General features: G+C 26.3%; 1 protein-coding gene across 1 annotated transcript in view; it reads right to left on the bottom strand.

Annotated features, from left to right (window-relative positions):
• Nucleotides 1-2,259: 2,259 nt before the first annotated feature.
• Nucleotides 2,260-13,577, bottom strand: part of LOC126905064 (uncharacterized) — a 12,440-nt gene continuing 1,122 nt past the window's right edge. Inside the window, exon 3 of the mRNA XM_050684456.1 lies at nt 2,260-2,311. Coding sequence (XP_050540413.1) covers nt 2,260-2,311 — 52 coding nt within the window. The remainder of the gene's footprint in view (nt 2,312-13,577) is intronic.

Here is a 13,577-nt window from a genome sequence, read left to right as displayed (position 1 = left end):
AAAAAAAAAAATTTATTTTACTTTAACTTTTAGCTCAATTGGTAAGTTTGACATTGACATCATTAAATAGAAAATTTTATGACAATTAAAAAAATCGAATTGTTAAGATCAATATGCAGTCAGAAAGTTTTATAATTACTATTTATTGTAAATTTATCAGAAAAGCTCAATATTTTTTTGCATTTTTATGGTAATAGATAACTTAAATAGAAGTAATAGTAATAATTTCCTAGGAACTTTTGTTGTTTGTTGAAAAGATTCTATAATTGAAATATTGAGAACTTAATTAATTTTAATGATTTACTTTAACTAAAAAAAAAAAAGTTAATATTTTGAATCCCTCTTGTGGGCAGGTAAAGGGTTAGATTTATAAAAAAAACCAAATGATAGATAAAGACATGCATCTAAATAAAAAAAAATATACTGATTTGGTCATTTTTGATAAAGTTATAACAATTAACAAAGTTATAAGTTTTATACACTGGACTACAAGGAACTTCCATCAGAAACAAAAATATACTATTCTAAATCAACTTTTCGCGATGTTTTAAAATGTGCAATTAGACTTTTTCTATAACTTCTAAGTTTTAATATTATTAAAAAATAGTTTTTACATATAAAAAAAAATAATTAAGAACAAAAAAAATTGTTTTAAATTAATACTGATTTGATATAATATTTAATATTAATTTGATTATTAATAAGTTAAAAATAAGGAAAATGACATATTTAACCTATTTTGTTAATCGTTTAAAGTTGATTGTTGTAAATGTTTATAAAAAAAAAAAAAAATTTATTTTACCATAACTTTTAGCTCAATTGGTAAGTTTGACATTGACATAATTAAATAGAAAATTTTATGACAATTAAAAAAATTGAATCGTTAAGATCAATATGCAGTCAGAAAGTTTTATAATTACTATTTATTGTAAATTTATCAGAAAAGCTCAATATTTTTTTGCATTTTTATGGTAATAGATAACTTAAATAGAAGTAATAGTAATAATTTCCTAGTAACTTTTGTTGTTTGTAGAAAAGATTCTACAATTGAAATATTCAGAACTTAATTAATTTTAATGATTTACTTTAACTAAATGTACCAATCAAAACAAAGTTGTTAAGAAGATTTACTCAATTGAGCATATTATAAAATTTTTATTATATTTGAAAAAATCAATTGTTAATTCAGGAGAAAAAACATCATTTTTTTTAGAAATTATTTATATAGCAACATGTTATCAAAAAATTTGTAATATTATAGTCTAGTAGTAGCATACATTAATAGAGTAAAAAAATTAATAAATTACAAAGTAAAATTATTTACTTTTGTAGTTGAATACTTTTATCATATCAAATCAAATTCGACAACAAATACTTTAAAAATATTAGAAATGAATGATTTTAATTGTCTGTATGGAGAACATGGGATAAGTAACTGTTTAATTGATAAATTGAAATTTTTTTTCAATTTTTGAGGGTAATATCTTCAACTAGATACGAATTGTAGTAATTTGACATATCGTTGAAAAAAGTAGGTCAAGTTAGAGCGGAGAAAATAAATGATAGTCACAAAAAAATATCTTGTCAGCTTTGCATCGAAGCGAAAACTTAAAATATAGTAAAATAATTTTAATACGAATAAGAAATTTCTTCTTGCAAGGGGCGACTAAAGTGATGGGATCATTGATCTTTATTGAAGTTATTGAATGTAAATGAGTTAAAAATTTATACTAACTTAAAAAGAATTAAGAAAAAATGCAAAAAATTCATTGCTATACGCGAGTTGGAACCTCGTACCCCAAGCGTGTAAAACATAAGTTTTACCAACTCGGCAACCTTTCGTCAATACCGTTATTCTTCAGAAAATTATAATTTTGTAGTACATAGTTTAATAAGTACATAGTATAGACTGCATATACATATATTTTAAACTTATTTTTTATACAAAATTGTTTTGTACACTTCAACAAATATGAGATGTTCCGTCTAATGTCTAATGATAATCTATTATCTTGTATATGGTGATTTTGAAATGTATGTACAGCAACGGTATTATGTTCCATGTGATCACTAATTATGCATATACATCGACACTTAATCATATTTTCTATTTTATAATAATAAACAAAGGGATAAAGAGTGGCTTATTTATTAACCAAATGGAAGCTTTGAATTTCATCATGTACTACAAAATTATAATTTTCTTAAGAATAATAATAATTTTTCATCTTCATTATTATGATCAACAAATGAAGATTGTCATAAATCAGTGTATGGATCTTTTTCTAAAAATTTAATTAATCTTGCTAATCTATATCAGAATAAAATTATCGAATTAGATATCTATAAAGACAAACAACGCCAAAGTATTAGATTTAAAATTAAAAATATCCACAATACAACCTATAAAACCTATACACAATTCATACAGAAAAGTTTATATGTAATAATTATAATATATTGTATTGTAATATATTACATATACAGTAATATATAAAAAAATTATAAAAATATGGTTTGAAAACAACAAAAAAGTATTATTAAATTACATGATTTTGAACGGATTTTTACTGATTTTCTAATGCTAAATTTTACATGTTAAACTTTTTTCTCAAACTTCAAATTTTTATGGTGTAATAAGCAGATATATAACTAAAAAATTAAAAAAAAATTTTTTCGAAATTAGGTCCCCCAACAGAGATAATGCACCTAGAATACGTGTCTTTTTATAAAATTTCTAACTTTGTAGGCCTCTAAATCCCAAGAAAATTGTTTTAAATATTTGAAATTTAGTTAAAACATAGATTATATACTATACAATACCACATTTGAAAATCACTATAAAATAATAACTTCTTAATGGTTTTAGGTGAGCTCAAAAACGCCAATTTTCTCAAAAAAAGCACCATTTTTAGAAAGTCATTTAAGTTTGAAATTTCACATACATTTTTTTTTAATGTTAACTTTAAGTTATTATTATAATCTAAAATCCTAAAATTTTAAGTCGATTGAGTTAATATTGAATAATCTGTGTGTTTTTTAACGATCTGGCTATTTTTAACATTTTTAACATTGAAATAGCCCTAAAAATCGGAAAGTCATAAAAAAAAAAAAAAAAAATTGTTTTAATCTAATTATAGCATAAATAATAAACCCTGAAAATTTAAGAAAAATATGAGGTGGTCGTGCAACCACTTCTGGATGATTTGGCATGGATTGACCCTATTGTAATTTTTAAGGAGAAATTATAAAGTAGTTATTACTTTTATGTCAAATATATATAAAAGTTAAAAATCATTATGCAATACTTAGAAAAAAAAATTGTTTATTATTTATAAATAAATTTACTGGTCTACAAAGAATTTTCATCCGAGACCAAAATATACTTTTAGCTTTGATGCAAAGCTGAGAAAGTATTGGTTTTACTAAGATGTGTTTTTTTTTTTTTTTTTTTGTCTGTTACCACTTTTTCTCAGCTCTCACCGAACCGATTTCTTTCAATGATACGTCAAAAGATCACAAATCGTATCTAGTCGAAGACATTACCCTCAAAAATTGAAAAAAATTCCCTCGTTCCCCGTAAATGGGGGAAACATTCGAAAAAATTACAAATTTAANCGTAAATGGGGGAAACCTCCAAAAAAATTACAAATTTAAAAATCGCTAATTTTCGAAATTTTTTCAATTTTTTTTACTAAAAACTGCCGTAACTTTTTCAAAAATAAACATATCAATATAATTCTTTTTTATATAGATGCATAAGTTGTCATTTAAAATGACAACTTTTTCACTAAAAATTAATTTTTTAAACTTGATTTTTGAAAATGTTCCGGAAGGTCTGACACTTTTATATATATCTTAAATTAAAGCTAATTTAATATACTTTATTATGAAAAAAAAAAAATTTCGGACTTTATTTTATCTTCACGGTGAAAATGGCTATATAAATTCTTTTTTTTACAGATGCATGATGTCATTACCTATCATTTGGTATATTTTTTTTTTATATCTGACCCTTTACCTGCCCACAAGTTAATTTATTGCTCTAATAAATTTATGTATACTTTTATCATTAAACGTTTCACGGGAGCTTATTTCCGTCTACTTAATACTTATATTTTCCGAAGTACTGGTTCGATGATTATTATCTGGCAGTATTTTTTAAATTAAATAATTTCTATTTTATAAGTAAGTTAAAAATGTTTGTTGCTATTAAAAAAAATATTATGAAGATAAAGAACACACTTAAAAAATATTTAACCCTTTAAAAATTGATGATCAATAGTATTCAACAAAGCCAAAAAAATACTTCTAAGATTATTATTACTTTAGATGAAATTTAGTGGTCAATGATTAATCAATCACACAATAAAGGTAATTAAATAACATATGATATATAAACATAAATGGCGACTCGTGGTTTAAACGACGGGACGATCGTACCCCTACTAAAACTAATTAGAAAAATAAAATTGATTGTATTTTCTTAATTCTAGATTTTTTAAAAATATTTTTTACTAAAAATGCAAATTTTTAAATTGTAAAATAGTTACAATACATTTTCGTGTCCGATCATTAAAGTTGTTTTCTTCATATTCGGGTACGCGTGTACATACGAGAACTGTTTGGACGACCGGTAGCGTCGTCCATATGGTAAAATATTAGTAAATTACTAAAATTAGGTAATTTATTAATTATTAGAATACATAACCTGATTGTTGAAATTNGGTGAAAATGGCTACCAAATGCTATTATTGTGTGAAAATTCTCAATTTTATTTTTTACATTTTTAACATTATAATGCTATAACTTATTGAAAAGTGTATTGATCAATATAATTTTTTTATGGGAAATACTATTTTTTAATAATCCCTTTTTTATTCGACATACTTTATCTTAATCAGGATATTAATAAGGAACTAGCAGTTTATGAAGCTTTTAGAATAATCCACAATTTTTTTAAAATTAAACACTATCTAAAGATTTGCATCGAAGCGTTTTTTTTTTATAGTGATTTTAATCACTGTCAGATATCATTATACTTGATCCAACTATGCCACGTCACCACTATGCCGCGACCCCCCTGTGCTGGGTTTTTTTTAAACCCATTTTTGCGCCAATTTCAAATCTGCAATAAGAGTTTCGTATATGACCTAAATAATAACAAAATCCATCAAATTAGTATAACAAATATTTATGTTTGATTATTAGGTAACGTATTTTAACACGCTTGTACGTTTCACATGTGTTGGGTGTTTGTAACTTTCCACACGCACATATCACGGCCTTGAGACTAAACGGTCGTAACGCATTCACCCCACCACGCTCACCAATCGTCGACAACAATATTTTCCAACCCGTAGACGCACGCGTGTCATCAATTATATATATGTATATAAATAAATTTTTATTTTGACTGACACGGCCCCGCGACTCGTGTCACCTCTATCAGCCGTCGCCCTACTATGAATATTTGACTGACCAACACCGCGGTGCAAAGTCCATCAAGTGCCGCACGGCCCACAACGTCAAGCCGCAAATGATACCGTAATTTTCTTCCTGTTGTCAAAGTGACAACGTCGACGAACCGATCCGCACTCGCGCACTGTCGCCATCAACGCTGCTAACCTTTTGACGCCCGAGGATCACGCCGGACATCGCGTCGTCGACACCAGCGAAAGTGACGCGATATTATGCGAAGATTATATATTCCTACCTCCGCCGCTAATATATATAATACATATATGTTAATATTCATTTATATATTCCACATTCGTACATGATACATTTACGTACTTAAGTCGCTTTAATGTATATATATATATTCTAATTACTATTAAAACTTATATATTAATACACTTTATTCTCATTAAGAGATATGTAGTGTATTTATTCCGATTACGGGGGAATCATTCCCGTATCGTCATTTTTCGTCACTACCTCCACGTTCCGGGAGTGAGTAATTTATGCGCCTGCTGCTTTTCTTGGATGTGGTAACCGTTTCTCAGACTCCCTCTCCGGAATCGAACCATGATTTCCGGTACCCGTTATAACCATGATATTGATAGCAACTACTATCATAACATGAAACTAAAAAGTAAAAAATAAATATAGTTAAAAAAACTAAAAAACACGCTTTTAAAGCACATCGAACTAAAAAGTTCAAAATAATTTTTAAAATTAACTTAAAACAATAAGGAACGGAAAAGTACTAGTATTGTGAAAAAAAGCTTGGGTGCTTTGTGCCATATTTTTCGTATATTGAGCGCCCGACGCTTTTATCACAATAATACTAGTACTTTTCCGTTCATTATTGTTTTAAGCGTATTATAAAAATTATTTTTAACTTTTTAGTTCGATGTGCTTTAAAAGCGTGTTTTTTAAAACTATATTTATTATGTAAATGTTGTATAGAACTGCAATTTAATTAATATAGATTACAACATATATTTAGTCTCAAATAAAACGTAAACCGAAAATTTTAAACTTCCATAAAACAATAACAATTTCTGCTAAAAATAGAACAAAAAAAGAAAAACAACAATAATATAGAAAAACTAATTAATAGTAACACTTTACTATAAACCATTAAACGGTGTATATCGCTCAAATTTTGAGCAATACATTCAATGTTTTCAGTAGACGGAAAATATAATTTAAAGACGGCGACAAATTTATTGATTAATTCCAAGGACAGATATTTGAGAAAATTAATACTGAAGTCAATCGAGCCACAAAAAGTAAGAGCAATAAATTGAAATAAAAAATTAGTTCATAAGCTACTAGCAACGTCGTGTTCACACCGTTCGACTGTTTTTAACACTCTTCCACTTTTAATAATACAGACTTATGAAAGCAACGTTGCCAATTTGCTCATGTATTAATTTCTATAATTTGGGCCAGAGAAACCAAACGTAGTTACTATTAGGTAAAATAAGAGCCGTTAATCTTACCATGTGACAACCAAGTTAGTTATATTTATGACACTTTAATTTTGTCATCTGATTATTTAAATTTGTTGCTCTTACTACTAACTCCATTGATTCAGTATTCATTTTCTACAATATCTGCCCATCGAATTCAAAATAATAAATTTGTCGCCAGTTTATTGTTTAGTAGTTAATTTATTGCTCTAATAAATTTATGTATACTTTTATCATTAAACGTTTCACGGGAGCTTATTTCCGTCTACTTAATACTTATATTTTCCGAAGTACTGGTTCGATGATTATTATCTGGCAGTATTTTTTAAATTAAATAATTTCTATTTTATAAGTAAGTTAAAAATGTTTGTTGCTATTAAAAAAAATATTATGAAGATAAAGAACACACTTAAAAAATATTTAACCCTTTAAAAATTGATGATCAATAGTATTCAACAAAGCCAAAAAAATACTTCTAAGATTATTATTACTTTAGATGAAATTTAGTGGTCAATGATTAATCAATCACACAATAAAGGTAATTAAATAACATATGATATATAAACATAAATGGCGACTCGTGGTTTAAACGACGGGACGATCGTACCCCTACTAAAACTAATTAGAAAAATAAAATTGATTGTATTTTCTTAATTCTAGATTTTTTAAAAATATTTTTTACTAAAAATGCAAATTTTTAAATTGTAAAATAGTTACAATACATTTTCGTGTCCGATCATTAAAGTTGTTTTCTTCATATTCGGGTACGCGTGTACATACGAGAACTGTTTGGACGACCGGTAGCGTCGTCCATATGGTAAAATATTAGTATATTACTAAAATTAGGTAATTTATTAATTATTAGAATACATAACCTGATTGTTGAAATTATTCTTAATCCTTACGAATATCACACAATGTTCTGTCCCTTTTTATTATACATACTTTTGAAAGCAATGTTGTCAGTTGGCTTATGAACTTATATTTAACCCGCGGGACACGAAAGAACACAACTGAGTAACTATTGGTTAAAAAGGTTTCCATCTATATTAGTACATGGTCGCCAAGTCATGTTCTCATGCAATATATTTATTGCACTATACTTTATTAACAATTTTGTTTATACGATTATTTTGATAAGTCGCTCTTACTATTTAGCTCGATTGACTTTAGTACAGTTTAGTTTAGTGTATATTTTGTTTAGTTTTCAATTTATTGTTATACAATTGCTCTCTTATAGTTTACTAATAATTAAATAAATTTTATCATTACACATTTTCGGCCACATACTTCTACTCGCCTATTTTTATTACATGTTAGCAAGAATGTGCTGTTATAACCAATTGATTTTGATATATACTGAATACAAATTCAGGATAACAATATCCTAGTCCGTCTTACACTACTTCAAAAAAATTTAAAGAAGGCAAACCCTTGTAATGAATTAAAATAGAAGTTTCGAGAATATTCTCGAAATATTCTTTTATTTAAATTAACTATATATATCGAAGTTGACATATAGAAAGTAGAACTTTTTCAACTTAACTTTTGAAAGTGTTCCGGAAGGTCTGACACTTTTATATATATCTTAAATTAAAGCTAATGTAATATACTTTATAATGGTAAAAAAAAATTTCGGACTTTATTTTATCTTCATGGTGAAAACAGACATTAAACTTAATAAAAAAAATACGATTTTTGTAAAAAAATTCTTTTTTATATTTTTAACTTTATAATGCTATAACTTCTCGAAAGATGTATGGATCAATATAATTCTTTTTTTTGTAGATGCATGATGTCTTTACCTATCATTTGGTATATTTTTTTTATAAATCTGACTTTTTACCTGCCTACAGGGGGGGATTCAAAATGACAACTTTTTCACAAAAAATTGACTTTTTCAACTTAAATTTTAAAAGTGTTCCGGAAAGTCTGACACTTTTATATATATATTAAATTAAAGCTAATGTAATCTACTTTATTATGTAATAATCAAATTTCGGACTTTATTTCGTCTTCACGGTGAAAATGGCTACCAAATGCTATTATTGTGTGAAAATTCTCAATTTTATTTTTTACATTTTTAACTTTATAATGCTATAACTTATTGAAAAGTGTATTGATCAATATAATTTTTTTATGGGAAATACTATTTTTTAATAATCCCTTTTTCATTCTACATACTTTATCTTAATCAGGATATTAATAAGGAACTAGCAGTTTATGAAGCTTTTGGAATAATCCACCAATTTTTTAAAATTAAACACTATCTAAAGATTTGCATCGAAGCGTTTTTTTTTGATAGTGATTTTAATCACTGTCAGATATCATTATAATTGATTCAACTATGTCATGTCACCACTGTACCGCGACCCCCCTGTGCTTGGTTTTTTAAAATTAATCACTATCTAAAGATTTGCATCGAAGCGTTTTTTTTGATAGTGATTTTAATCACTGTCAGATATCATTATACTTGATCTATCTATGCCACGTCACCACTGTGCCGCGACCCCCCTGTGCTGGGTTTTTTNTATACCACGTCACCACTGTGCCACGACCCCCCTGTGCTGGGTTTTTTTTTATACTAAAACCTTAGATATTTCTCTTTCATTAGATATTTAACAATTTACCTGCTCGCTGGGGGGGATTGAAAATAGCAAGTTTTATACAAAAACTTACTTAATTTTTGAAAATGTTTCGTAAATACTACGTCCTTTAAATATATATCAAATCAAAGGTTATATCATATACTATAAAATGAAAAAAAATGTAATGTTTGCGATAAAAATCACCTTTTATCGGGATGCTTTTTGTACTTAATACTGCCATAACTTTTTCAAATATTAATAAATCAAAATAATATTTTTTATATTAAAACCTTAAGTATTGTTCTTTCATTTGGTATCATTTTTTTTGAAAATATAACACATATGCTGCTCACAGGGGGGGATTTTAAATCGCAACTTTTTTACAAAAACTAACTTTTTCAACTTAACTTTTAAAAATGTAAATACTGCGTCCTTTCAACATATATAATATTAAAGCTTATGTCATGTACTATAAAATTAAAAAAAAAAATTTGTTCCGACAACCTATCTTCTATGTGTAAATGGCTACCGTATTCAAAAATATGCTATTTTTGCGTTAAAATCCTGAGTTTTGTATTTTATTTTATTTTAAAATATCTTATAAGGGCATTACACTGACTTTCATGAAAATTATATAATTTAATTGACATAGAATTTAGTTCATAAAACATAAGAAATTATGTCTTATGAACTTATGAAATATTAAACTGATTAAAATTTTTTTACTTTTTTAAAGTCTTAAAAGTAATTTTTAAATTTGAGTTAGCTTAATCGCCAATTTTATTACGTGACGAAAGCAACGAACAGTTGCCGAATTGGTAACATCTGTGTCTCTCACGCTTAGAGTACGAGATTAAAATCAGTCTGTGGCAATTAATATTTTGCATTTTTTTTGAGTTAGAATAAAATTTTCAAATCATTTGATATTTATCTCATTTAGATTCAATAATTTCAATAAATATATAGGATCCTATCACTATAGTCTCCCCTCGTGATAAGAAATTTATATTCATGTTAATATTATTTTACTATGTGGTTCTTTTTGTAGCTACGATTTATTTTGCAAACCCTCACTAGATCTACTTTTTTCAACGATACGTCAAATGATTACAATTCGTATTTACTTTAAGTTATTACTCTTAAAAACCGAAAAAATATTCCTTTTTCAAATAAAAAGTAGCTTAACTAGCTTTATTCATACAAACAATTAAAATCATTCATTTTTAATATTTTTGAAGTTTATTGTAAGGAAATAGTTAATCAGGATATAAATAAGGAACTAGCAGATCTGTTGCTTTTGTAATTATCCACCAATTTCTTAGAATTAAACATTATCTACAGATTTGCATCGAAGCGTTTCTTATGATAGTGATTTTATTCTTATGATGGTAATCACTGTCAGATTAAATGTATACTGAAACTAACTATGCCACGTCCCCACTGTGCTGAGTATTTATTTTTTTTTGTATTTATCAAATATTATGCCTCATAAAGGTTCTTTTAAATTAACTTTTTCAATTACAACATATACAACTTTTAAGACTACGTATTTTTTTAATGCTCCACAGTATATATTTTTATTGTTTAAATAAGTCATAAAAACTTAGTCATTTTTGTAGTAAAAAAATAATCAAGTTGATAAATAGTACTATAAATCAAACATAGAACTAATTATTAGTAATACATTTTTTACAATATAAATAATTTCATGTTAAAGTGTATCCTAAAAAAAATGTTTTACTTTATATTATGAATTATATTTACTTAACAGATTATACTACAAAAGTATAAATACTTCATGCTACAATTAGCTCCCTGTTTTTATAGCCCTGCTTATTTTATACATGTCATTTCAAAATATCAAAATTTAAAGTGTTATATCACAAAAATGAATAAATTTAAATAAAAAAATCAAACGCTATTAATTTAAAATAAATAATAATATCAGTTGTCAAACTAAAAATATACCTTTATAAAGCATTAGAGATAGATCTATGAAAGAAAAACTTTTCACTCCCAAAGATATATTTATCTCTTGACTGGCTAATGTTAGAAGAATCACTTTGTAAAAAAGTTATGGCAGTTTTAAGTAAAAAAAAAACGGTAGCACAGTGGGATCGAGGCACAGTGTAGACAAGGCAGAGATGGGACAAGTATAGATGATATCTAACAGTGATTAAAATCACTATCATAAGAAACGCTTCGATGAAAATCTGTATATAGTGTTTCATTTAGAGAAATTGGTGGATTATTCCAAAAGCAACATCAACTCTTATTTCTTTAATTATATCCTGATTAGTAGTACTTTGAATTTAAAATATAATATATGAATAAATACTAATTATAGTTTTTAAATTTAGTATGAAATTGATATTTAATAATTTAATATTGTAATTTAAACGGAGAAATTATAAAAATAATAAAGAAGTTGTATTTTGCTTTATTTTTACGTGTATAAAAATTTAAAGGGCTTGATACAATAATTATCAATAAAAACTATTTGTTACTATAAATGAATGCACTGGACAGCAAAAATATACTTTTCTAAATCAAAGTTTCGCGTTGTTTTCAAATCTGCAATTAGACTTTATCTATCAGTTCTAATTTTTTATATTATTACTAATTACATATAAAAAATAATTAAAAGAAAAAAAAATTGTTTTCAAATTATTACTGATTTGATTTTTAATATGTTAAAAATAATCAGTCCAAATTTTCATTTTTAACCTATTTTTTTGGTTCTTTAAAGTTGATGAAAAATTTTTGATAAAGATTTATGAAAGTTTATAGTAAAATAAATTGAATATATTACCATAACTTTTAGCTCAATTACAAGTTTAAAATTGACATCTAGGCCAGTCAACAAAGGAAAAATTNGCTCAATTACAAGTTTAAAATTGACATCTAGGCAAGTCAACAAAGGAAAAATTTCTTAAAAAATTCCCAACCAAATTTTGTCTGATTAATAGTTGAATTAAAATATGTATAATGACATACTAATAGTCCTCATTGATTGAAATTGAGCTTTTTTTTTTTACAGCCTCGCAAAAATTAAAAAATATGAGCTTTTTTAATTTTCTCAAAAAATATTTCACTTACAAAAAAAAGTTTCGTACAAAAGTTGTTTAAAAAACAATTATAAATAAACAAATTATTTTATAGTTTTTCATTTAAACAAATATTTTTCGAGTTACATTACATTTAATATGAGTATTAAATTTTAGTGTATATTGAGATACAACCGATAGAGTAGGTAATTGATTTAACACTATATTGTTTAATCCCAACTAAACGCTAAATTGTACATTCCCAAACAACAATTATATTATGTCAATTGCCACCGGAATTTCTGGTAATCTTTTTATTTTTCTATGTCTTAATCCCAACTACTTGGGGTCGGCCACATTTATCCTAAGATTCCACTTGACACGATCTCCCACATCTTCTACGCTCACATCAGCTGTCCTCAAATCACATTCAATAGCATCCCTCCATCTCTTTTTTGGTCTTCCTCTATCTCTTCTTCCTTCAACATTCATTTCTATAACTGTTCTTACAGCTTTCGATTCTTCTTTCCTCATACCATGACTAAACAATCTAAGTCTATTTTCTGTCATCTTATCCACGATTGACGCAACACCTTTACTTCCTCTTATATGCTCGTTCCTTATCCTATTTTCTCTAGTCACTCCACTCATCCAACTAAGCATTCTCATCTCTGCTACACTTATTCTCTGCTCTACTTTCTTATCAACCNTGATCTCTGCTACACTTATTCGCTGCTCTACTTTCTTATCATCCTTCCAATACTATGAACTATCATATAATACTATCATAGCTGGCCTCACATTTCATACTGAATTTAAAAACTATAATTAGTATTTATTCATATATTATATTTTAAAATCAAAGTACTACTAATCAGGATATAATTAAAGAAATAAGAGTTCATGTTGCTTTTAAAATATTTCACCAATTTCTCTAAAGGAAACACTATCTACAGATTTGCATCGAAGCGTTTCTTATGATAGTGATTTTAATCACTGTCAGATATCATCTATACTTG

Source organism: Daktulosphaira vitifoliae, unplaced genomic scaffold (genome assembly GCF_025091365.1).
Source record: "Daktulosphaira vitifoliae isolate Bord-2020 unplaced genomic scaffold, ASM2509136v1 Scaffold_4, whole genome shotgun sequence".
Lineage (NCBI taxonomy): Eukaryota > Metazoa > Arthropoda > Insecta > Hemiptera > Phylloxeridae > Daktulosphaira > Daktulosphaira vitifoliae.
This window is presented reverse-complemented; position numbering and strand designations above follow the sequence as displayed.